Genomic DNA, 26,911 nt, shown 5'->3' on the forward strand with positions numbered 1-26,911 from the left:
TCAGTTTATGTATGCAGTCAAGGAAAATCCCCTTAAAGTGATTTATGGGCATTTCTCCTTCAACAGTGCATCCTGAATTTCCCCAAGGGGATCAATAAAGTGCTATCTTCTCTTATCTTATCTTATGTTGTCTTTTCTTATCTTATAAGCAGAATAAATCCAGCACATGTAGCTCCTGCATCAAGATGCAGTGATGCAGCAGTAATGCATTCTGTCATCTGTAATGAATAAACCTCCATCGCAGAACAATGTATTTAGTGTTATAGGAGAGGAAGACTCAGACCGACCTGACTGGCTTCAAGCGTTCCCACAAAGTTAAAGATTAAATCATGGATACCATGATGAAGATACATCTAGGAAACAAGGAGAGGACAGTTCAGTTTAACACTGCATGTAGATCTGAGAAAACAGAAGCAATGTTTCAGAGAGGATCCACAACCAAAACAAAGTCGTATATAAATATTTAAAAGTAGAAATTTTGGGAATAGGTCTCTTTTTATGGTATTATATAAAGAAAGTAGCATGTAAGTACAACAAATGTATAGGCAGTATATAAAACAGTAAACATTACAAATGTAAGAAGTAGGTGTCTTATCTATAAAGTAAGCACATGGTTCTCTGCAGGAACCTGACTGACTGCTGTGAAAGTCAGTAGTAGAAAATAAAAACACTAGAAGAAGTAAAAAGTCATGTGACTCATCGAACCTCCACCGCCTGTTTGAGCAGCGTCATCTGAAGCTCCTGCTTCGCCAGAAGTTTCTAAAAAAAAAAAAAAAACATACAGAATATTCATCAAACCAGGAAATACCAGGAAACAGACAGTCAGTCCACAGGAGTGATGCCACTCTGCATGAGCTGCTGAACTGGACTGAGCCTTGATGAGGAAACCAGACCAGGAACCAGCTATGGCACTGGAGTAGAACTGCATGATATGGAGAAAATATGCGATGTGTGATAAACTTGTTGGATATTGCGATGGCGATAAGAAATGCGATAAATACAAACATTAATGCATACAATTTCAATGCGATTGCATGTGCTGAAAGTATGGAGCCCAACAATGAAAATTGCTTACTGTGTAATGAAATACATTTCCAGCATTAGTGCAAACTTTATTTGTGAAAATAATAGGCCTAAAGGCCAAAACCTAAAGCACAAAAGATGCTTCACCATCTTCTCCTTGTAATACTGTTGCTGTAACAGCAAGTAATATTAACACTGATTTAGTTGTTGTCACTTTATTAAGTTACAGCAACAGCATTACTCTCTCTTCCAGTTATTGCAGCCCTTTGCGATGTGTTTATTGTGGAAATTCATATCGCGATAACGATATCAATACAACTTTCAGTCCTACACTGGAGTAAAGTATTCAAGTATCAAGTATTACTATCATTATCATTATTATCTTCATCATGATAAAGCAGCTTCCTCCCACCCCAGACAGGCGACTCGCCCTCCTACACCTCCAGACGGACCAACAGGTTCTGCTGTCACACTCATCTTCACAACACTTCACTTCACATCTCTCCCAGTCATTTCCTCTGTCAGCATCAGTCTCCATTACACCGGTGTAACGGCTGATCCTGCAGGCAGGTTCCTACTCACCAAGAGTAGAAGTAACTAATTACATTTACTCACATTACTGTAACTGGGTAGCTTTTCTGTGTACTTGTACTTTTTGAGTATTTTTTAAAGTCAGTCATGTGACTTTCCCTTCAGTCCATCTCTCCTGCAGTTTTGTCCTTCAGTCCATTTTAAATCCATCCATCACAGAACAGAGTGTGTGTCTCTCCATCAGCAACAGAAACCGGATCGACGTAAACTGACAAACTGTGGATCCATTCACAGTGAGAAGAGGAATCTGACTTTACTTTGTTTCTGCACTTTATTTTCTCATTTCTAATGTTTCCAGTGAAAAGAATCTAGTGTGAACTCTGTCCTCTCTCCTTTTAGAATCACATGGAAAAGATCACAGCTGACAACGTTCTCTGTTCTAAAGAGGAACTCAGGAACTTTTACTCTGAGGACATTTTAAATCACACTTTGTACTTTACTGAAGGACATTTTTACACCAGAACTTTGACTTCTACTGAAGTCAAATATCAGCAAAGTAACAGAACTTCTACTGCAGCAGGACATTGTGTTACTCACCAGGCGAGAGTCTCTCAACAGACACTGAAGACATTTAGTATAAAGGCCGTTCACCGAGTCCTGAGGAGAGAAGACAGGAGGGAAACTCAAGTTCACTTTCATTTAGACAAACAGACTTAAGGTCCAGTTCTCCTCACTGTTAGAGGGAAAATCCCCTAAAACACAAACTAACTATTAAAAAACAGCTGTGTGTCTGTTTTGTTGTTTAGTGGTGAGACGATGCGGCACACTGAATCATTCACAGACCAACTTCTTCTGAATTATTTGTTTCATTTTTCATAATGCAAGTAAGAACCAATTTCCCCAAATGTTCTTAGTTATGCATGTCTATGAGTGACACAATATGACACAATATGTGGCAAAACTACACTTTTCATAATCTTGTGCATCATTTTTATGTTTTTAATCACTTTCACAGGAGGAGGAAACAAGAACGAAGAAGAAGGAAGCAGCATTAAAAGAAGAAGGAAGCAGCATAAAAAGGAGGAGGAAGCAGCAGCAGAAGAAGAAGGAGCAGTAGGAAGCAGTAGCAGAAGAAGCAACAGAAGAAGAAGCAGCAGCAGAAGAAGCCGCAACAGAAGAAGAAGCAGAAGAAGAAGCAGTAGGAAGCAGTAGCAGAAGAAGCAACAGAAGAAGAAGAAGCAGCAGAAGAAGCAACAGAAGAATAAGAAGCAGCAGAAGAAGCAGCAACAGAAGAAGCAGCAGAAGAAGAGGAAGCAGTAGCAGAAGAAGAAGCAGTAGAAAGAAGCAGCAGAAGAAGAAGCAGCAGCAGTAGGAAGCAGTAACAGAAGAAGAAGCAGTAGAAAGAAGCAGCAGAAGAAGAAGCAGCAGCAGTAGGAAGCAGTAACAGAAGAAGAAGCAGTAGAAAGAAGCAGCAGAAGAAGAAGCAGCAGCAGTAGGAAGCAGTAGCAGAAGAAGCAGCAGCAGAAGAAGCAGCAACAGAAGAAGAAGCAGAAGAAGAAGCAGTAGGAAGCAGTAGCAGAAGAAGAAGCAGCAACAGAAGAAGAAGCAGAGGAAGCAGCAGAAGAAGAAGCAGAAGAAGCAGTAACAGAAGAAGAAGCAGTAGAAAGAAGCAGCAGAAGAAGCAGCAGCAGCAGATGAAGCAGCAGAAGAAGAAGCAGAAGAAGCAGTAACAGAAGAAGCAGCAGAAGAAGAAGCAGCAGAAGAAGAAGCAGCAGCAGCAGAAGAAGAAGCAGAGGAAGTCGTACGATGTGGTGTCGGAGTCCCTTCCTCTCCTGCTCCCTGAAGGTCTGGCAGAAGCCGTGGATCAGCTTGTCCAGTTTGAGGGCGTGGCGGCCCAGGAAGTCCCGGACGTCCCGCAGGCTGTTGAGGCAGTAGGGGGGCGGGGGGGCGGGCTCGGCCGGGCCCCCCCCACCCCCCCCCTCCTCCTCCTCCACCGGCCTGGAGATGCACAGGATGCTGAAGCTCTGCTCCCGCTCGTTGTAGAAGGTTTCCTCGAACAGGATGGGGACCGCCGCCGCCGCCGGGAAGCCGGAGCCGAGCAGGAGGCGGCGGTCCTGGATCCTCAGCTCCTGACACACACACACACACACACACACACACACACACACACACACACACACAGGGTGGGATGGAGTGAGGATTAAAACAGATACAAGCTGCTTTACACTGGAGGACATCAGGACAAAAAGTGACATCAACAGTAGAAAGGAACGTAAGAAGTAAGGTTGTGTTCACTAATTTTTACATTAAAACCAACAGGAAAACTTTTCAGAGGCGGAGTTTCCCACAACAACAACAACAACAACAACAACAAAGATGGAGAAATTGATCAGACTGAATGTGTGTTGAATATCTGGAAGTGTTTGCTTCCCTAAGAGAGTAAAAGTAAACTGTCTGTAATCTAATTTATAATCTATCTAGAATCTCTAGTCACCTCTCGTTTTGAATCTAGATTTTGGAACAGCCAATAGGAACCATTTGTTTTTTTATACTAGACTTTGCTTCGCACTTATGCACCGCTGCACTTCTTTTAAAATGTTTTATTTTACTTGATTTTATGCATTCTATGTACTCTATTTTTTAACTTTATGTTTATTATTATTATTCAGTGGGTTTTATTTTCCATCTTACGTTATGCATTCCTCATTTTTTCTTATTTTTACTATTATTATCAAGTGGGTTTTATTCTCCATCTTATTTTACATTAATTATGGCATTCTATCCCTGTTTCTATGCTCATTCTATGTCTATTTTCATGTGAAGATGCATTCTATGTATTCTATTCTCATCTTTATCTTATTTTCGCTATTATCAAGTTTTATGTGAAGCACTGTCATGTCATTTCTTTGTTGTAAAGCACGTTGAGCTGCATTTCTTGTATGAAAGGTGCTATATAAATAAAGTTTATTATTATTATTAGACTTCAGGACAGCCTGTAGGTCGTCCTGGACCAGGTGTCGGTCTGTACTCTGCACCATGTCAGCTGTCACAGACACTGACTCCTGTACATCTACTGGACTGTGATTAAAGTGAATGTAATGAACTGCTGCCTGGTTCCAGTCTGGTTCCTGTCTGGTTCCTGCCTAGTTCCTGTCTGGTTCCTGTCTGGTTCCTGTCTGGTTCCTGCCTAGTTCCTGTCTGGTTCCAGTCTGGTTCCAGTCTGGTTCCAGTCTGGTTCCTGTCTGGTTCCTGTCTGGTTCCTGTCTGGTTCCTGCCTCGTTCCTGCCTCGTTCCTGCCTCGTTCCTGCCTGGTTCCTGCCTGGTTCCTGCCTGGTTCCTGTCTGGTTCCTGCCTGGTTCCTGCCTGGTTCCTGCCTGGTTCCTGCCTGGTTCCTGTCTGGTTCCTGTCTGGTTCTCACCTTTCCATCCACAGTCTGGTATCCCTCCTCCACCGGCTGCAGCACATAGCTCTCAAACTGGGAGTCAGTGAAGGAGCTGAGGGTCAAACTTCCACAGCAAGGAACCAGAACCTGCAAGAACCAAAACCAGAATCAATACTTTCCCAGCAGTAACCCAGGAGTCTAACATGCAGGTTCATGCAACTAACGCTTATTTTCATTACTGTTAACTATCGATTATTTTTTAGATTAATTGATTAATCATTCAGTCTCTAAAATGTCAAAATAATCACAAATGTCCGTCTCAGTTCAGAGTCCAAAGTGATTCTTCAGGTTTCTCCCTCAGTCTGAGCAGCAGACAGAAGACAGAAAGATTCATTTAATAAAGAGATGAAACAGAAAAGCAGCAAATCTGAGAAGCTGGAACCAGAAAATGTTTGGGATTTTTACTGATAAATGACTAAAACCATTAATCGATTATTTATTCATGGTTTATTTATGTTATGCAGGGTGTTTCAGTGTGTATTATATTGTATTCTGTGCCTTTTGTAACTCGTACTGACTTCCCAGGTCACTATTCAGCTGTGATAAGAGTATTAGCAGCCCTCATCCATTCAGTCAGTTTTAGGAGTATTTTCTCTTCCCTGCTGTGTTTCCAGTGTTCAGATCATCTGAGTTTCCAGCAGCTCAGTCTGGATGAGTCAGAGCAGCTTCTGACCTACATTCAAACATCTGATTCTCATCTGCTCAGCTGTACTGGGCTGCGGGACGTCCCACCTCCCATCAGGCTGGACTAGTGTGAAGGGTTTCAGCTGACTGAAGTAGTAGTAGTAGTATTTCATTCAGTCATCACACACAATACAATAAGTATAAACAGTATATACAATATACACAATATACAATCTAATGTACAATAAGTATCAGCAGTCTAGACAGTATAAACAAAATCAACAATCTATGTATTAAGTAGTGACTGAAAAGGCAGAGGCATAATGCTTATATATGCCTATCCTACATTCTTATCAATTTAAGCCCTCCAGATATAAAAAAATAATGATAAAATAAAAAATCATTCACACTTGTAACCCTCAAAAATAGCTTTATAAACCATTCTTTTGAAAACCAAAAGCGAGTTACACATTTTTAAATTTATATTAGCATTGTTCCACCCCAACATTAGAAATACATCTCCTTTTAATCCCTTCTTTAGCTTTTCGTACGGTAAACTTACAAACATTTCTCAAATCATATTTGCACTCCTGCATTGAAAAAACCTTTGTGCACAGTCTGGGAGTGACTTTGTTTTAGCTCTAAACATTATTTGCATTATTTTATAATATACCAAAATCATTAAATCCAGCCTTATTAATAATACATATGGCTCGTTCTTATAGTAAGACTATTGAATTTATAGTTGTTTTAAAGGTCGACCTCCACAATTCAATTTAGCCTTGAAGACTAAATGAACTGATCAAACAGGGAGTGAAACCCCGGCCTTGCCTAAAAACAAACAACTTCCTCTGAACCTGCCAGCAGCTCTGCCACTTTCACTTCTTCAATCCACACTGAGCAGCTGAGACAACCTGAGAGAGCGAGCAGAGACCACAGACCGCTCCGGATCAACTGACCAGACCACAGACCGGATCTGGACTGACAGCCAAACACTCAGCTTCACTTTGAAATGAAGTTGAGTGTAGCGCACTGAGCTGTAGTCTCTCTGACTGTAATGACTGAGGCAGCAGAGGTGATCAATACAGCAGCTGATCAATACAGCAGCTGGTCTCACTGATCAGTTCCTCCTCTCTGGTTGAAGGTGTTGATCAGTGAAATCAGTTGGTGTGTGTTCTCATTAGCATGTTCTGAGCACTTTCTCTGAACTCTGCAGTGTTTCCTCCTTCAGTTGGTTGGTTTGTCCAGGTGAACGGTGACCTTTGACCTCTGGTGCCACCAAATAACAGCAGCAAGAGTCTCAGTCCTCTAACAAGAGTTAATCCAACAGATTCTGATACTGACCATATCACTCTACTGACTCCACCTACTGACCATATCACTCTATTGACTCCACCTACTGACCATATCACTCTACTGACTCCTCCTACTGACCATATCAATCTACTGACTCCACCTACTGACCATATCACTCTACTGACTCCACCTACTGACCATATCAATCTACTGACTCCACCTACTGACCATATCACTCTACTGACTCCACCTACTGACCATATCACTCTACTGACTCCTCCTACTGACCATATCACTCTACTGACTCCACCTACTGACCATATCAATCTACTGACTCCACCTACTGACCATATCACTCTATTGACTCCACCTACTGACCATATCAATCTACTGACTCCTCCTACTGACCATATCACTCTACTGACTCCACCTACTGACCATATCACTCTATTGACTCCACCTACTGACCATATCAATCTACTGACTCCTCCTACTGACCATATAGGGTTGCAAAGGGGTGGAAAATTTCCGGTAAATTTCCGGAAAGTTTCCGGTAAATTTCCATGGGAAATTAAGCTGGGGAATTTTGGAAATATTCCAAATTGGAAACTTTCCATGGGAATTATGGGAATTAATGGGAATTAATGGGAATTAATGGGAATTTATGGGAATTAACTGGGAATTGAGGGTAATTTAATGGAAAGGTATCATATCCAAGCATAAATATTTGTTTTGTTATAAGCAGACATCCATCCAAAATAATACAATTAAAACAGATTTATTTGTAAGTAGAACTTTATCAAGTGTTAAATATTTTATTGAACAATCAATTCTTTCATTGAAGAACAAAAACATGAATGTTGAGTTAAATATTACTCATCCCCCCGACCCAACCCATTCAAAAATTAATAAAAATGCACAGGAATGCACAGTGCATGTAGGGGGCGTGGTCTCAATAGCCCTGCAGTAAGCAGTGTGCTATGTGTGCATGTGATTGAGGAATAGCATAGATATTCAACTGTACTTGCATGATATCTGGTTGTTTTAGTCAGGATTATGCTAAAATATATTTTCCCCAACTATATTTAAGTTCCCTATGAAGAGCATACCTTCAATTTAGTAAATTCCTGGTTTATTCCCGTTTATTCCCATAAATTCCCGTTAATTCCCATAAATTCCCGTTAATTCCCATGGAAAGTTTCCAACTTTGAAAATTCCCGGAATTTTGCAACCCTATGACCATATCACTCTATTGACTCCACCTACTGACCATATCAATCTACTGACTCCTCCTACTGACCATATCACTCTACTGACTCCACCTACTGACCATATCACTCTATTGACTCCACCTACTGACCATATCACTCTACTGACTCCACCTACTGACCATATCACTCTACTGACTCCACCTACTGACCATATCACTCTACTGACTCCTCCTACTGACCATATCACTCTACTGACTCCTCCTACTGACCATATCACTCTACTGACTCCACCTACTGACTCCACCTACTGACCATATCACTCTACTGACTCCACCTACTGACTCCACCTACTGACTCCACCTACTGACCATATCACTCTACTGACTCCTCCTACTGACCATATCACTCTACTGACTCCTGCTACTGGCCATATCACTCTACTGACCATATCACTCTACTGACTCCTCCTACTGACCATATCACTCTACTGACTCCACCTACTGACCATATCACTCTACTGACTCCACCTACTGACCATATCACTCTACTGACTCCACCTACTGACTCCACCTACTGACTCCACCTACTGACCATATCACTCTACTGACTCCACCTACTGACCATATCACTCTACTGACTCCACCTACTGACTCCACCTACTGACTCCACCTACTGACCATATCACTCTACTGACTCCACCTACTGACTCCACCTACTGACCATATCACTCTACTGACTCCACCTACTGACTCCACCTACTGACCATATCACTCTACTGACTCCACCTACTGACCATATCACTCTACTGACTCCACCTACTGACTCCACCTACTGACTCCACCTACTGACCATATCACTCTACTGACTCCACCTACTGACTCCACCTACTGACCATATCACTCTACTGACTCCTCCTACTGACCATATCACTCTACTGACTCCACCTACTGACCATATCACTCTACTGACTCCACCTACTGACCATATCACTCTACTGACTCCACCTACTGACCATATCACTCTACTGACTCCACCTACTGACTCCACCTACTTACCATATCACTCTACTGACTCCACCTACTGACTCCACCTACTGACCATATCACTCTACTGACTCCACCTACTGACTCCACCTACTGACCATATCACTCTACTGACTCCACCTACTGACTCCACCTACTGACCATATCACTCTACTGACTCCACCTACTGACCATATCACTCTACTGACTCCAACTATTGACCATATCACTCTACTGACTCCACCTACTGACCATATCACTCTACTGACTCCACCTACTGACCATATCACTCTACTGACTCCTCCTACTGACCATATCACTCTACTGACTCCACCTACTGACCATATCACTCTACTGACTCCACCTACTGACTCCACCTACTGACCATATCACTCTACTGACTCCACCTACTGACCATATCACTGTACAGATGAAGATTTATTCTTCAAACATCACAACCTGTGAGATGATGAGGTCTAAAACCACAGAAAGTATCTGTAGTTGTACTGGGACAGCTCAATGTTTTTCCGTATTTTTCCAAACTTTTTTGTGCATTTTCCAGACTGTTGAAGACCTGGAACTCACCAAATCCTTTCACCATACATTTCCAGACTTCCCACACCTGTGTAGGAAGGAAGCCGGTGTTAAAAGTAAAGCTGGGCTGTGACTCACGATGCCGTGCAGCTCGGCCACTCGGCTGCACAGGTCCGGTCTCTGCCGCTCCAACGCCAGGTAGAACGGGTTCTTCAGGATGTTCTCATCATATACAGCCATAAGGAGCTGGAGTCTGGATCCTGACAGAGTGGAGGAGGAGGAGGAGGAAGAGAGAGAGAGAGAGGAGGAGGAAGAGGAAGAGAGAGAGAGGAGGAGGAGGAAGAGAGAGAGAGGAGGAGGAGGAGGAGGAGGAAGAGGAGGAGGAGGAGCAGGAAGAGGAGGAGGAGGAGGAGGAGGAAAAGAGAGAGAGGAGGAGGAGGAGGAGAGGGAGGAAGACATGTTTGGTATAAATCAAATGTGTCTGAACTAGATTAGTTTAGATGAAGCTAGGGCTGGGCGATATGGTTGAAATCAATATCACGATAATCATAAGGATTTTTTTCAAATAATATATATGACGATATGGCTCACATAAGCGAAATCACGTTAAATAATCAAATGAATGTTCATCATATTAAACCGAATGGTAATGTTTGGTGTCATGTCAAACTAAACTGAAATTTTCACATAATATTCCGACCATACTTCATTTTGTCTGAATAAAATGATCTTGTTCTCATCAGTTCAGACAGCAGAATTGTGCGTCTCGATATCCCAAAATCACCACATCATCACAATATAATCCCACTGAAAGACGATAAACGATAATATTGAATTATCGTCCAGCCCTAGTGAAGCTTTAATCATTCCCACGGGCAAACTGTGGTGTTGCAGTGGCAGAAACAGGATACAGCAAAGACAAAAACGGGTTAAACTATGTACAGCATGTAAATAAGTGAAGAATCTATAATGAAGGTTTCAGGATCCTGCTGCTGCTCAGCTGGACTCCAGACTGCTGGACTTTTCTCCTGACTGACTGACTGACTGACTGTTTGGGGAAGCTGCTGTGCCGCTCCTCGCTCGTTATCTTGCAGGATGTCGTCTGTACCGAGGAAACTGGAAACATAACATCCAGCGGTCAGAGGGCCGATGTCAGCTGCTGCGTCCGGCGGGTCAGACACACAGACAGAAGCCTCCAGGAGAAGAGAGTTTTTCCTACCAACGTCTCTATACCAGTGGTTCTCAACGTGGGGTCCGGGGACCACCAGGGGTCCTTGAGGGGGTTCCAAGGGGTCCCCAGCAAACTGATGAATTGTTAAACTTCAGTGAACACAATTAGAGAATGTAGCAGAATGACAGTTCTGATCATAGTTTCTCTGTTATCTCTCTACCTACAATACAGAGTCATGGAGATCTGGACAAAATCAAATTTGACAATAAAAATATTCTCAGATTTGGGTCCAAGAGACAAAATCTCATCAAATGGGGGTCCGTGGCTCTAATGTGGACTAAACTAGGGTTGAGAATCTCTGCTCTATACAACTTCAGAAATGTTGGAGAATTCTGGAAATTCGCTAGAAATAATTTTCCTCCATTTTCAGTCTGTGACCTAAATCCCCTGTTTGTCTCTTCAGTGGTGAAGAATCACTATCTGTGGGCGTGTCTTGTGGGCGGGGCCAGCGGCAAGCCGGTTGTGGCGAGCGGCCGCAGAGCAGGAAGTCACAACAACAACAACAACAACAACAACAACAACAATGGAGAAAAAGAATAGGAAAACAAAGAAGACCGAAGGGAAACGTTCAGAAACACGGTGAACATCAGCATCCAGTCGGCTGTGGAGGCTTTACGCTGATGACATCATCAAGATGACTGACAGGTGGAGGGGAGGGCGGGACTAACAAGACACTTCCTGCTTCAAAGAGAAAAGCTGCATTGTAGCTTCAATCTTGAGGTCATCTTCAATAATCTCATTTTAATAAAACATGGTCTTCAATAAGCAGCTGGAATGAAGACAAGAATCTACAGATCAGAGAATCTGCAAAACAAAGAGACTGAAAGAGACTTTTGTCTGGAAGCTTCAGTCTCAGCTGCTGACCTCCTTTGATTGATGAGCCGAAATTTATTAATGATCCGATTCAGCCTCTATTTCAGGGTTAAGCCATAAAATCATTAGGAATTTGGAAATGGGCAGAAATCATAAGATCTCTTGGGAACAGTGAGCGGAGATTTGCTTGTTTGTTCCTCTCTCTGAACATCAACACTGTCTCTGACTCAGCTCCACAGGATTTCAACACATCTTCTTACTGGGAACTCATTAATCATCACTGATCCAGCTGATGTAAACATTCCTTCACTATCTGCAGCTCCTGCAGATTGAGGGGAATTCTTCTTTCACCTGACAGAGACCCAGACAGTTTAACTAAACCAAACCGCTGCAGGCCGTTTCTCTGGACCAGCTGCAGCCAGACGGGATGTGAGTCAGGACCAAACACAGAGCATGAAACCATGAAATACTATAAAACACAGTGCAGCTTCACAATGCCCTTCCTCTCTCTCCCACACACACACACACACACATCCACACACACTTCAGAGTAGCTCAATGAAATGTGCAGAACTTGTTAAAACTAAATGAAACCTGACCACACTGTGTTCCACCTCCAATCAGAAGAGATTGCCCAAAATGTTTCCGTCTTCTGCTGAGGAACATCATCAGTGTTTCCTCTCTATTCATCCGACTGCATCTAAATTCTGGCCCGGCTGTGAGGTCACAGGGACACTGGCTGTCGATGGCGTCTCCCTTCAGCAGGTCCAGACATGACAAGCGGCACAAAGGATCAACAGTCCTGTGGTTCACCTGGAGCAGATGATGTCTGGACCAGAGAGGATCTCCTGTCTGTCTGAGGATCTCAGCAGGATGTGTTCTCCTCCACCAAACCAACTGACAAGACAGCAGGTCAGTATGCTGTCAACCAATCAGCTGCAGCACATGGTGAGGACTGTGTGCCCAACATGAAGAGACCCTCACCCTTTGTTTAGAAAGTAGGAACGCACCAACAATCCAAAAAACCAACAAACCTATCCATCCATCTATCCATCCATCTATCCATCCATCCATCCATCCATCCACCCGGTTCAGGAGTGATCCTCCTGGGTCTCGAAACCAAAACTACGCCCACCGGGCACAGGCCCAGGGGCCTAAGAGCTCAGGGGGCCCCTGAGCCAGAGCCTGATACATGATGATGCTGTCACTAACTTTACATTTACTGCCCCACCATCAAAGGGCTTTGTCATTTATATCAACACCAAAGCCCCACAATTCCCCCTGTAATAACCTAAACATTATTTGAAGGTGTCACATGGCTCTGTCACAGTGAGTGTTCCCCTCAGTTTATCTATAGAGCTTTAGCAGGAAAGCTCTGCATCATTGTCCAAAGGCCTCGTAATGTAAAGTCAAGGTTTATGAAGACCCCAAAATGCTGATCTGTCAGTAGGTCCACTGACTCACACCATGCAGCTGCTGTGTGGCCAGACAGTAGATTTTGGGGCATTACAGGCAATCAGAGGTATGTTGACCTTTGAAATATGTTTTTTAGGCCTAGAATAATGTGTGTTTGCACCTTGTAATTCCTTTGTAATTGTTTATTTAGTTTCATCTCCCATAAATGCAATAACAAAAAAGATAATAGGCATAGCAATATTATATACGCAATGAGGGCATACAATAGTTTTTTATGTTCATCTCACTTTTGTATTTAAAAAACTGTTTTGAAAATGAATTTGGGTTAGGGCTTCCACTTTCATGTCCATGCTTGCTAGATTAACAGGTGTGTTGGTAAGAATATTTCATGATTCGCTTAGTCTTCAGAGGTTTACCTGCTATTTAATTTGCAACATCACTTGTTACAAATTATATTCAGATAAGTGTTTTTCTAAGGTGCTGTTGGCTTTGAGTGTGTCAATTCTGAGCTGAGATTCAGGTGATATTGTGCGACTGGCTCTGCTATACTACTACACTGTGTGTGTGTGTGTGTGTATGTGTGTATGTGTGTGTGTGTGTATGTGTGTGTGTGTGTGTGTGGGGGGGCTTAGTAGGTATCTGTGCCCAGGGGCCCTTTGTCTCATAATCCGCCTATGCATCCCGGTCAGAAACACCACAGCTCTACTGTCACCTATCAAATAACTGCAAAAATACCCAAAAAATAATCTAAAGCAAGATCTGATCTCCTCCCTGCTTGCTCAGCTGGGAGCAGCTTCAGGTCCAGCAGGCTGCAGTCCGGACCGAACCGGACCGGACCAGGAACCGGTTCAGCCTCTTCAGCCTCACTGGGTGAAACTGCAGAGTGGGTCATGTGACCCGGCGCTCCGCTCCTCGCCGCTCCTCGTGACCCGGCGGCTCACAGAAGGAATGTCCGTCCCGCTCAGGCTGAACAGCGTCACACCGCACTCAGATTAGACTCACACAGCTGACGCTCTTATCCACAGCAGCTCACAGGTCTCAGATCAGCAACATTACACACAACCGTGTGTAACAGTGAGGAGGTGAAGGGTCAGAGGTCACAACACTCATGTGACCACAGTGGAGCTGCAACTATCAATACCTTTCACTCTAAAATAATCTATCAAATCACATCTAATATTCAAATAATCTATGATCAATAATAAACATTTTTTCCAACATGTTTCCCACGGTGCAATCTGTCAAATTAACACAAGTATGATGCTTTTCAAAATGTAACAATTATAACAAATAAAAAATAAATATCAAATAGAAACATGTCGAATGAAGTTAACTGTATTTAGTGAATTGTATTTAGTACGACTCTGAACAAATCCATGGAAGCTGTTCTTCTTCTTCTCTAAGTTAATGGCAGATCGACTATGGAGACCATCAGAGGCAAATCTCATTATTAAGATTACTCAAAAATGGAAATGGTTTTGATAAAAAAAAAAAAACACATTACATACGTTTTTCAAATGTATTGAACATATTATTGCAGTCCTAGAGCTTGCTGGAAGAAGAAATAAAGTAAGGAGACAGAAGGGTTTTTAGAGGAAGGATCCAGATCTGCTGATGTGATAAATCTACATTCTGCCTTCTGGTTTCTCTGATCAATGAGAATCTCTCAGCTGACTGGAGGCTTCACATGCAGAACGTGACCATCAGCCTGCTCCTCCGGCTCAGCACATGACTCAACATGAATTCCCCAAAACCATCCAGACTCATTCTGAGAGAAATTAAACTGCAGTGGAAAATATGGGCAACTTTACATGGTATATTCAGACTTTACTGGATGAAGCGCCTTCCACCTGATTAATTTACTTCACGAGTGAAGGCAAGGCTTCTATCACTGATCCAACTACATATCGTATTAAGTTAAAATGTAGGATCTGAGGGAGATTAATTAGAGGTAAATTAGGGAAGAAAGTTAAAAATGAGACAGAAATCCTCCCACCTGCTCTACACTCATGTCAGTTAGATCCAGCCTGTTATTGACAAGCATATGTTGTTTTCAGCTATAACACTATATTTAAAGAAGAATTTGTCATAAATTGTTTTTCAAGACTTTTTTGTAGCAAATATTTCTACCCATAAAAGCCTGTGAAAAGTGCTACATAAGTATGTAATATGCCAATAATGGCATTACGCTTTCAGTTTGAATCTTCAGCTCTTCTGACTCTGTGGACCTGGACCAAGGCTGCTCAATAAAAGCTCAGCTAATAGACCTGATGCTCGCTGACCCTGCATGGTTTGTTTTGTTGGGATAACACGGTGGGAGAGGGGAACCGATTCTAAAACTTCGATATTCACTGAAATAACAGCTGCCTGGTGAACTGGACCTGTGCCGAATTGAACAGTGGATCCTAACGATTTGTACAAAGCTCTTGAATCACGTTGTTCCGGGTATGCACCTTTATCGATGAGCAAGGCAACATTAAATTGCAGGTTTTTGAATGGATATTGGTGTGACGTTCTCTCTAGCTGGGATTATGTGCGTTTGTTTTGTTGAGCAAAACTGGCTAATAGATTGATACCCTCGGCCATTAACACCACAGTAATGTCTGAACAGATAAGAGACGCTGTTAGCCATCTCTGATTTGTTATCGATAACAATAACGTTACTGAACCGTTATGCTTCTGGTTAGTTTGTTCTTGAACAGTATCTGAACAAAGTGGCTGCTAACTGACACATAAGTAGCGGTGTAAGTGGTAGTTTTTGGCTAGATTGGTAATATTTAAATTAACCGTTACTTGAATTTAGATGTACTAATATTGCAGCACTGATATTTAAGCTGTGACACAGCAGCAGGTTTGCGTTTACATACTACAACTAATGTTATATCGTTATATTAACTGTTCACTTGGCAGCTATTTTAGCTTCTAACGTGACTCAGTCAAACCGGACAGCGGAACTATTAGTTTTAAAATTAGCTTGCTAGCTAACGAGCTTGCTTCCTGATAAAACGCACCAACAGGACTGGTGTTAGCTAGGGACACGAACTTTAGCCTGTCAGTTAGCGTTAGCTCTGTTAGCTAGAGCCGGTGTTATCTATCGTTACAGACCTGCAGCCCGTCAACAGAGAAGCAGACAGATAACACAGGCAGCGAGGTGAGACTCACCTGTCCAGCAGTCAGGCCCGCAGCTCGTCCAGGTTCGGCATGGCAGCAACACGGAACATGACACGACGGATCTGAGCTGTTTACCTCTAACCGACCAGCTGCTAACCAGCAGCACTAGCTCAGCCTTTGGTCTGGGTTGCCAGACACCAGTGATGAAACACGTAATCTGAGCTGTCAAAAGAAACCCCGATCCGTGCCGTTCTGTTGAATGCAGAAAACATCAAACTCCATTCAGAAACCTGCCAATTGAATAGTCTTGGTTATCGGCAAAGATAGATACGTAGTAGAACAAACAACCTTTTAGGAATCGTTAGGATCTACTGGGTGACAAGTGATCCACCAAGCAAGTCAAACCAAACTGTAAGAATTGGTTCACACTGCTCACTAGTGGCCGTGTGTTCAGGTGGAGGCAAACCAGCTCTAAAATAACTTCATTATTGGACAAAAATAAAGTTGACCAGGTTTTCATGAAAATAATATCTAGATCCTGGGCAGAGAAAACTCTTCACCTACGGGAAGAAATGGAGAACATTATTATTCCAGGCTACTGTATGCTGAATGATATATTGTTTTCATTAAAGAAAGATTACACTGAACATCTGCTCAGATAGGGCCACATGTGAAAGATGTATTTGAGTTCTGAGTTTAAAGTCAGAATTCTGAGAAAAAAGTCAGAACTTTATTCTCACAATTCTGATTTAAAACTCATAATTCTGAATTTAATCTCAAAATTCTGACTTTAATCTCATAATTCTGACTTTAATCTCATAATTCTGACTTTAAACTCAGAATTCTGACTTTAATCTCATAATTCTGACTTTAATCTCATAATTCTGACTTTAATCTCATAATTCTGAATTTAATCTCAGAATTCTGACTTTAATCTCAGAATTCTGACTTTAAACTCAGAATTCTGACTTTAATCTCATAATTCTGAATTTAATCTCAGAATTCTGACTTTAAACTCAGAATTCTGAGATTTTAAACTCAGAACTCAAATACATTTTTCACGTGGCCCTAATCCTCTTCCGTAGATGCCAGCAGGTTGACTTGTAGTAAGTAGTTCAACTTCTACCTTTGGTTTTGGGTGAAGAAGCAGTAAAGTCATCTGGCAGGAGAGCATGCTGGGAGAGAAGGAAACTCAACACAGCGACCTGAGCACTAAACAATAAATACAATAAACAATAAACAACGTCCCCCACAAGTGATAAGAGCTGCAGTGAGGCAGTAAGAAGGGAAACATGTCAGTCTGTTCTGACCTGAGAGAACATGAAGCTCAACAGAACACATGACAGATGGAGGCGGACATGTTGGAACATGGAGCCTCCTCACTGTGTTCAGGCTCAGTGGGAATGTTATGACTGCATCTGTGGTGCTAAACTGACTCTGACGCTAATGTGAACTTCAGTCAGTACAGATGATTATAAATCATTTAAACACGTGACGTGAAAAATTACTGAGATTTCATTGGTGGATATTAAATCATACTTGAAACCAGTGAAAACAGTGAATGTGGAAGTGAATGTTTGTTGCCTGAGGCGTTTGTATGATGAGCAACAAATGACCGACATGTCTGGATTGATTGAACAAATAATTGGCTCTTTTAATTGGATTTCCAGCTACCAATAAGCAAATTATTACAAGTAAAACAGAAGAGGCTGACAGTGAAGCACAGTGTGTTTAAAGCTGCAGCAGGTGAGACAGCAGACCAACATCCTCTCAGGTGTTGACGTCATTTCAGGCTTTCAGATTATATTCCAATCCTTTTTATTTATTTTTTCTGCGTATGGTGAAAATGAACAGGATTTTTGGATCATTTTTGGCAATCATTCTGTTCTTAAAATGGGTGAAATAATGTAAGTAGAAATGACGTATGATGAAGTTATTACATATTTTAACACATTATTGAATTAAAAATATATCCTATATTACTATAAAATGAGGAAAACTCTGTCTGTCTGCATCCATTTTGCTCCTCAGTGGTTTGGTCAATAAATCTGAAACTGCACATGGGCATTGAGCATTGGCATAGGCAGGGACTGACAAAGCCGATTTTTCAATTTTCCCAAATTTATGCTGTTTATGAGCATTTTTGGCAAGTCTGCATGTGGCGCGTGCATCCCCGGGTCTGGACTAGTATCCTATATTTAGCTAACAGCCATGATGGATGTTGTGTTATCCTATGAGATGCTGAATGCCAAGCTCAGTCTGACTAGAGATTTATTTTTCCCACGGAGCAGCCGAGGACATCATGAGGCAACTTCAGGTCAGTCAGTCAGTCAGTCAGCACTTCGTCAGTTGGCCTCTAGAGGGCGTCTGTGGCTAAGAGATGCAGTCTTTCCCATACAGAAGCACAAAATCAAAAGTTGGTCAATGTATAGAAATGAATGTAAATCGATCTCTAACGCGCCTGATGTCACATCACATCATGTCACTGAACTGAACTGAACACATGCTGTGGGTCTGAAGGATCTGTGCTCGTTTTCATCAGAAACGCCTCAACGAATAAAGAACTGCAGACCAGAGGAACCTGACAGCAGAACCGGTCAGTGTGACCGGACGGAGCTGAAGTGCTGCTGACCCTGTCGTGTCTTGGTTGTGTATCTTCCTGGACGGGATATAATGTCAGAATCCGCTTTGTCGGCGTTCCTTTATGTGCTAGAAGAGATTTTCAGACTGTTCCTCCAGACAATGGCAGTGAATGGGGAGAGAAAACAAGACTAGGTCAAAACCTAGTATATGGCTGGACCTTGTATGGGTGTGCCACGGCCGACCGATGGTGGAACTTCATCACTCAGCCAGTCGCTCACACACATTCGCGTTTATAGGACTGGCCCCACTGTCGCGGTCCAGCCAAAAACACTATTCTCCAGTCTCCTCTACCAGAGCAACAGATCACAGAATCACTGATTTGGGGGTTTTATCATGGAGGAAGAGACACAACCCAAGACTCTACCAGAGTCACACAGAGCTTTACATTTACACCTCTATCTGTTTTCACATTGGGCTGAAAGGGGGCGGGGCCAGAGTCACTTCTTAGGGCCAAAAAATGACGTCACACTTGAGAGGAAACAATTGGTCCGACAACCGGCCACAAAATGGACTTTGAAAACAAACTGCAAAGCAACAACGCTGTCATTTTTTAGATTTGTTTTTATGATTTAAAAAAATAATAGTCTAGTGAAGAAAGATTTTAGGGGGTTGGGGGGGGATTTGAACCCCGGACCGCTGAGCTGCGATCAATTTTGCGATTCTGCCAGATTATCTCATTTATTACTTTCAGCACCTTTCAGCAAATAAAACCAACCTACAGCAGCTTTAAACTACATTTTATACACAACACAAGTTTACACACACACAGCCATTCATAAAGAACGTTCCACAACAATCCTCATGGTTTCTGATAAAAAAATAAACATATATATACACACCTGTCAAAAGTCTGGGGCACCTCGCCTTTTCTGAACTATCGATGTACCATTTGATTTTCTGTTGTTTTTCAGTGAAGACGCAAGGGAAAAAAAATGGCTGCAATTCTTTTGTTAACTTTTACTGTTTTCATCATTAATATTTACATGTAGGATTTGTTTTTTCTCAATCTAAACCTAGTTAGTCTTTAATGGGGTTAAGTTATTGGAAGCCGACAGAGAAAACATGCTGATTCATTAAGTATTTTCCAAAGCTAGGAGTCCTCAGACTGTTGACAGAGTGTATAAATAAAAAAAGTACAGGAATCATGAAGTTGGCTGTAGTTTATTAAACAGAAAAAACTGACCCATTAATTGTGAACAGAAATGCCTCAAACTTCCCAGATAAACAATATAAACTGTAAACTCTAAATTGCGGTCAGTTTCACTCCATAAGCCACAAACTTTACAGAAATAAAACTTTTATATCTTCATTATTCTCAGACTCTGCTCTCCTGACAGTCTGCAGTCTGAACTCCCTGCTGCACACTTTCACCATCAGCACTTATCATTACTGATTATTGATCTCCTGTCTGAACCTGGGGGAGCGCCGCCCATTTCCAACGGCAAAATCTGTCTGTGTGATCAGAGGCAGTTTGGATCAGCTGTAAAACACAGCTGGAGTCTGATCCAACACTTGAACCAGAAAACAGACAAGAAAGAGACACAACTGCTTTGTCTTTTGCAACAAAAGCACCAGAGTGATTTGTCTCATTCACATCAAGACACTCAGTTTGCTTTCAAATCTCCAGGTTCAGGTTTTAGATCCAAACTTCCATAGATGTTACATTCAGGGCTTAAAGCAAAAAAACATTCTGAGCCTAAAATGTTCCTGACTGATAAAAGGGGGAGGGGGGGGGGGGGGGCTTTCATAAACTTCCGTTTTCATATTTCAGCTGTGCTACACTGTGATAGAAAGTAGCTTGCTCGCATTCCATTGCTAATTGTAAAATATTGCTTTGCTGAATATGATTGGATAAAACGCATCAAAAACAAAAACCCACATGGAGCGAGTTTTTTTGTTTTTGTTTTGTCGAAAATAGTTTGTGGATCTAAAACGTCCATATGCCGGAAATCCAGCACCTGGCCAGAGGTGTTTAAGCCCTGTGTGTTGTAGAGGAAAGGGGGCGTGGCTAATTAACATCAAGCTGCTTCTTTCTGCCTCTGATCAGTAGACAGATACTTCACCACAGACAGAGGGCGGCCTTCCTCTTTAACGCCTCACTCTGCCCGGCCCTCCGCCTGCGTTTACATTTGTTTCCACCTCAGAATCGCTCGCCTACTTTTTTTTTTTTTTTTTTTTTACATTTTTTGGACTTGGTAGGTCCGGTGGGGCGGTCCGATCACTGGGGCGTTTTGAGTGGATTATTCAGTTTGTGGGTCTTGGTGCTTTTCTTTAACAGTTTTAGTGAAAACACCGGAGTAAACGCCGGACTCAAAGTGCCGCGGTTTGGCTTCAGGAGACTTGGATTATACTGCACAGCTGTTTGGAGAAATTTTATGGTCATTTTTTTGCCCTTTTTGGAACTCTAAAGAAGGGCTCCCAGTGAGTAGAGAGACAAAATTTTCATTTTGGTTGAACTATTCCTTTAAGGAACAAGCGCATCAACTATGTTTATTAATTTGATCAGCGTTGAACATTCAACAGTAACGGACCTGCAGGTTCAGAACACTCACTACATTCTAGTCTTATCCATAATAGAGCTGAACAATTAATCAAAAAACAAAAAAACGCAAAATGAACTTCTCGGAGTCTGCAGTTAATTTCTTCAGTTTGGTCCAAACTGGATTTGTGAACAAGGAGTTTTACAATCAAAACCTTCATCAGACTCAAACTCAGCAAATCTGCTCACTAAAATTATTTAAAGAAAAGTGATTTAAAAAAAAAAAAAAAAAAAAAAAAAAAGATGTCAAAGATCTAAAAAATGTATGACAACAAAAACTAGAATTGCAGTTTAAATTGCAATACATATTATCAAATCAAATATATATATATGATATCAAATAATCACAATTCGATTTTTTGTCTGTATCTTTCAGCTCTAGATCCAGAGAGACGTCCAAAGAGATCGACAGAATCAGCTTCAGTTTAAACATCAGCAACAATACAAGCAACAGTAAGGAGGCCAGGGGTCAGAGGTCACAGCAGCCTGACAGATGGAACTGTGACCTGAGAGTGGTGATGATGATGATGATGATGATGATGATGATGATGATGATGATGATGCGTCTTCAGTCGCTCTCACTGCCGCTGTCTGAATCCACGTAGCAGCTGTCTTCTCCTGTGTTCTCCACAAACCGAACGCCTGCAGGAGACAACATGACATCACTGATCAGATCACATCAACCCTGTTAAAGCTGCAATAAGTGATTTTCCGCCCACTAGAGGGCGACAGCAACCTCAACACCTTTGTAAATAAAGGCCCTAACCCAGCGAAGGGCCGTGCATGAAGGCTAACAGCTAAACTAACCGTACCTACAGAGAAGTCTCACCGGTTACCGGTCTCAGTCTGCTGAAGGTCACATGACCCACAATGACAAGTGAAGAGGCAGGTAGCAAGTTTACTAGTTTAACAAGTTTAACAATTTGACTAGTTAAACTAGTAAATTTGTTAATCTAGTAAAATTGTTAAACTAGTAAATGTATTAATCTAGTAAACAAATTTACTAGATTAATAAAATTACTAGATTAACAAATTTGCTAGTTTAAAAAATTTACTAGATTAAGAACTTTACCAGGTTGACAAATTTACTAGATTAACAAAGTTACTAGTTCAACAACTTTACTAGTTTAACAAATTTAGCCGCTCGCTTCATCGATTCCGCCATTATGAGAAGTTTTTTCAGGAATGGGAGGGGGAGGAGCCAAGATAGTTTTAACAAAAGCTGCTGAATGGAGGGGGAGGAGCTTCGTTCAGGAGCAGAATCTGACAACAAGCTTCAGAAAAGAGGAGAAAACAGCAACACAGCTGGATATTGGTTTATATCATTATGTCTCAATGCAATCTCCACACAGCACACATCAGCTTCAGGACTGGTTAGAGGGTCGGATTACTGCAGGTTTAAAGTGCATCATGTTGCAAAACATGAATAAAAAAACTATCCCAGTTAAAGAAATCTAGTGAATTAACAACAGAAGGGATTTCTCTGTTTCCTCTACTTTTTAGGAGATGTGATTTTAAAGTTGAAACGCCCTTCATGTCTCCAGTGAAGACCGTGGTTCTTACCGTTTGGTGTCCGGTCTTCTTCCTCCTCAAAGTGTTCCAGGTCGTAACTCACAAAAATACTCTGTGGAACCAAATATTGACCTTTAAAAGTTTGTCACAGCTGTATACTGTTATACTTCATATGTACTAAACAGACTCAATATGAGACAGAATATGGGAGGCATCAGTGAAAATGGGCTGCAGTCCATTAAAAATGCACCTATCAGCAGTCCCACCCATAAAGCCTCCAAATCAAAATTAGGGAAATTTCTACAGGATGCAAAGCAGTTTTAGAAAAACAATTTTATGGAGCTTATCATCTCTTTACAGTTGGATATGTTCCATTCTAATGGTAGCTATTTTTATTATCTGATTGTTTTTTATCATTTTATTCATAAAGCAATAAAGTTGGATGTAAAGGAAACGTACAAAGTATCACTTGCTGTGCAGCAGAGGATTTTTCCCAGTAAAGACTGGGACAGCAACTGGAAGCTTTCATGGACATAATGTTAAATCTTTCATGGCTGCAGGTTGAAGCAGACGCAGCGGGTCGGCCTGTAATACGCAGGATATGCTTCTCATTTTATGAGTTGATCATTTTAGATTTGCCGCTGTCCCTGGCAGAGGGTTTCCTATGCTGGAATATTTTTGATTTTGAATTTTGTATTTAATGTAATGGTTTTAATCCATTTAATGTTTTTAATCCATTTATTGTTTTAATCAGCATGTTATGTAAAGCACTTTGAGTTGCATTCTATGTATGAATGGTGATATAAAAATTAACTTATTACTATTATTAACGTACAATGACAATAGAAGGTAACAAAAAGCAAAAAAAAATATCTATATGAAAATGTCCCTATTCATAGTATTCTGTTACTCCACAGGCTCTGGAGGATCCTGAAGGTGATCTGGAGGAGGGGCAAGGTCATCAGTGGAGGTATGCGGAAGGGATGTGGATTCCAAAGGAGGAAGAGTCTAACAACATTGATCAGTTCAGAACCATCTCGCTGCTCAGTGTTGAGGGGAAGATATTCTTCAGCATTGTTGCCAGGCGCCTGACAGACTACCTCCTGAGGAACTCCGACACTGATACCTTGGTCCAGAAAGGAGGGATCCCGAAGGTTCCGGGGTGTCTGGAGCACACAGGCTTGGTCACACAGCTGATCAGGGAAGCCCGAGAGAACAAGGGGGAACCTGGTTGTGCTGTGGCTGGACCTCGCAAACGCCTATGGGTCCATACCCCACAAGCTGGTCGAAGAGGCACTGAACCGGCACCATATCCCAGGCAAGTTCAGGGACCTCATTTTGGACTACTACAACAGCTTCAGTCTGAGAGTCTCTGCTGGGTCTACAACGTCAGAGTGGCACAAGCTCGAGAAGGGAATTATTACTGGATGTACCATTTCAGTGATCCTTTTCCACTCGCCATGAACATGCTGGTGAAGTCTGCTGAGGTTCAGTGCAGAGGGCCCATCACCAAGTCCGATGTTTGACAGCCACCCATTAGGACCTTTATGGATGACCTGACTGTGACAGCAACATCTGTCCCAGGGAACAGGTGGATCCTGAAAGGCCTTGAGGAGCTGATCACCTGAGCTCGTATGAGCTTCAAGCCGGTGAAGTCCAGATCCCTGGTGCTGAAGAAAGGAAAGGCCATCAACAAGTTCCGCTTCGCACTTGGCAGCACCCAGATACCATCCACCACCGAGAAACCAGTGAAGAGTCTGGGGAAGGTGTTTGACTGCAGCCTGAGAGACATAGCATCCATCCGAGCGACCAACCAAGAGTTGGAAGTCTGGCTAGCTGCAGTGGACAAGTCAGGCCTACCTGGCGAGTTTAAGGCCTGGATATACCAACATGGCATCCTCCCACGGATTCTCTGGCCCCTCTTGGTCTATGAGGTCCCGATCTCCACAGTCGAGGGCTTTGAGAGGAGGGTCAGCAGGTTCCTACGGAAGTGGCTGGGACTACTTCGGAGCGTGAGCAGCATCGCCCTGTACGGGCAGAACAACAAGCTAAAGCTCCCCATCAGCAGCCTGAATGAAGAATTCATGGTGACCCGTACTAGGGAGGTGCTGCAATACCGAGAGTCCTGCGACCCAAAAGTCTCTCAGGCTGGTATCGAGGTCAGGACAGGACGGAAGTGGAGGGCAGCAGAGGCCGTGGATTTCGCTGAGTCACGGCTAAGGCACAGGGTGCTGGTGGGCGCAGTGTCTCGTGGAAGGGCTGGCCTGGGTAGCAGCATAACACCTCGCTACGACAAGGCACAGAGGAAGGACAAGAGGTCTTTCGTCAGGGCTGGAGAGAAGCTAACATGAGCTGCCAGGGCCACCTCCTCTGGCCTGCTAGCAATGGCATAAGACTGGGAGCTGAAAGTTGACCTGGGGAAGCAACTGAAGTTCCCAGAAACTGTTGCCACAACGATGCTAAGGCCAGACATGGTGCTGATCCCGAAGCCTGGGCGAGGGTGTCTGATTGTTGAAAGACCCAAAACACCCAATGACCCCAGGTAACATTACTGATGGTGTGTCCAGGTGCATCACAAGATGATGTATGTCACAAGCTTCTGTCTGGAACAACCAGTGACTACCAGGAACAGACTGGTTGATGACCAAGAACAGAGTGGTGACAGCTGGAGAGACAGCAGACAGCCCGGAGAGACGGCAAGGGGGCAAGGGGGCAGTGAGGGTTAGCAGCCCGACCTGCATCTTCTGAGAGGAAGAACCCACAGCAAGCTACAGATCAACCTATGGAAAGATACCCCCAGGGATGCCAGAGAAGGGGGGAGGATGAGCATCCCATCCGGACGGACCAAAGGACACGACACATGGCAATGGAATTACGACGAGTACGGAATGCGTTTGCGGCAAGGTGTGTAAGAACCCGCGTGGCCTGAAGATCCACCAGGCCAAGATGAAATGCGTGCAGACGGTGCAAGTGTCACAGCGCTCAGGAACTACCCCTGGTGAGGCGCAGGAGGAGCCAGGCCTGGAGTCACCCCACAGTGCCCAGAACCTCCAGGTGACGCAAGCCCCAGACCCACGCAGTGCAACAGAATATCGTCGGGTCAAGTGGCCCCAAGCTAACAAGGAGAGGGAGTGGCTCCAGTTCGACGAAGACGCCGATTCCATCTTGTAAGCAACCAAGGGTGAAGCTGATCGACGCCTCCAGACAATGACCACCATCATCGTCAGCCTAGCAGCTGTTAATAATAAGCACCATATTGGTAGGAAATGCATGTGACACCATGGGAATACTATAAATTACTTTAACTCTCAGTTTAACATTACTGATCCACCCAAAGAAAAACACTAATTAAGATTACAGATTGTCAGTCTGTCTGCATTTCATAAAAGTTTTATTTTACCTTGATTTTTTTTTAAAAAGGTGTCAGAATATTTCACAACACCTCATCTTCTATCTACAGGAGGATTTTCTTCCCATTGAAATCTGTGAGCCAAATAAACACAAAGCGTGAGCAGCAGGTGATGCAGCAGGTGCGTTACCTTGTCTCTGAGCAGCCTGTCCCAGTGTCCCTGCTGCTGTTTGACCAGTCTGAGCACCGGTTGGTTGGACTTCATCTCCCAGCAGCAGCGCTCGGCGGCGATGTCGGCGTGGAGCTGCAGGTCGGCTCTGTAGCGGCGGCCGCTCACTGTGCCGCTGAACAACCAGCAGAGAGCGGATATCAACTCACATGGAAACAGTAACAGGCTTTCCTGCCACTTTAATGAGACGACAACCGGCCGCCACTGGAAAAACACAACTCCATTATTCAGGAGTTTATTATCGTTGAGAACAAATCAAAGCTGAACAGCGTCAGACTGCAGCAAACTGCAGGCAGAGAGGAGCGGATTCTACTGGAGCAAGTAGCTGAAACCACTGTAGCTAGCATCCAGGCCACACTAGCAGAACTGTAACCATAGAAACCAC

At 42.9% G+C, this 26,911-nt stretch overlaps 2 protein-coding genes across 2 annotated transcripts in view; both read right to left on the minus strand.

The window, feature by feature from the left end:
- Positions 1 to 18,041, minus strand: part of LOC139657181 (ankyrin repeat domain-containing protein 27-like) — a gene marked incomplete at its 3' end in the record, with an annotated part of 50,068 nt that extends 32,027 nt beyond the window's left edge. The window contains 8 exon segments of the mRNA XM_071534941.1: positions 288 to 353; positions 706 to 759; positions 2,152 to 2,211; positions 3,360 to 3,683; positions 4,973 to 5,083; positions 9,822 to 9,943; positions 16,306 to 16,436; positions 18,019 to 18,041. Coding sequence (XP_071391042.1) covers positions 288 to 353; positions 706 to 759; positions 2,152 to 2,211; positions 3,360 to 3,683; positions 4,973 to 5,083; positions 9,822 to 9,943; positions 16,306 to 16,436; positions 18,019 to 18,041 — 891 coding nt within the window.
- Positions 18,042 to 22,004: 3,963 nt separating this feature from the next.
- Positions 22,005 to 26,911, minus strand: part of tdrd12 (tudor domain containing 12) — a 42,573-nt gene continuing 37,666 nt past the window's right edge. Inside the window, exons 33-35 of the mRNA XM_071534945.1 lie at positions 26,488 to 26,641; positions 22,988 to 23,060; positions 22,005 to 22,078 (exon numbers count right to left, since the gene is read on the minus strand). Of these exons, the coding sequence (XP_071391046.1) occupies positions 22,005 to 22,078; positions 22,988 to 23,060; positions 26,488 to 26,641 (301 nt within the window). The remainder of the gene's footprint in view (positions 22,079 to 22,987; positions 23,061 to 26,487; positions 26,642 to 26,911) is intronic.

This window comes from Centroberyx affinis, unplaced genomic scaffold, assembly GCF_046629955.1.
Source record: "Centroberyx affinis isolate AG114_WGS23_722 - 3 ecotype Tasmania unplaced genomic scaffold, CSIRO-AGI_Caff_v1 ptg002636l_1, whole genome shotgun sequence".
Taxonomy (NCBI): domain Eukaryota; kingdom Metazoa; phylum Chordata; class Actinopteri; order Beryciformes; family Berycidae; genus Centroberyx; species Centroberyx affinis.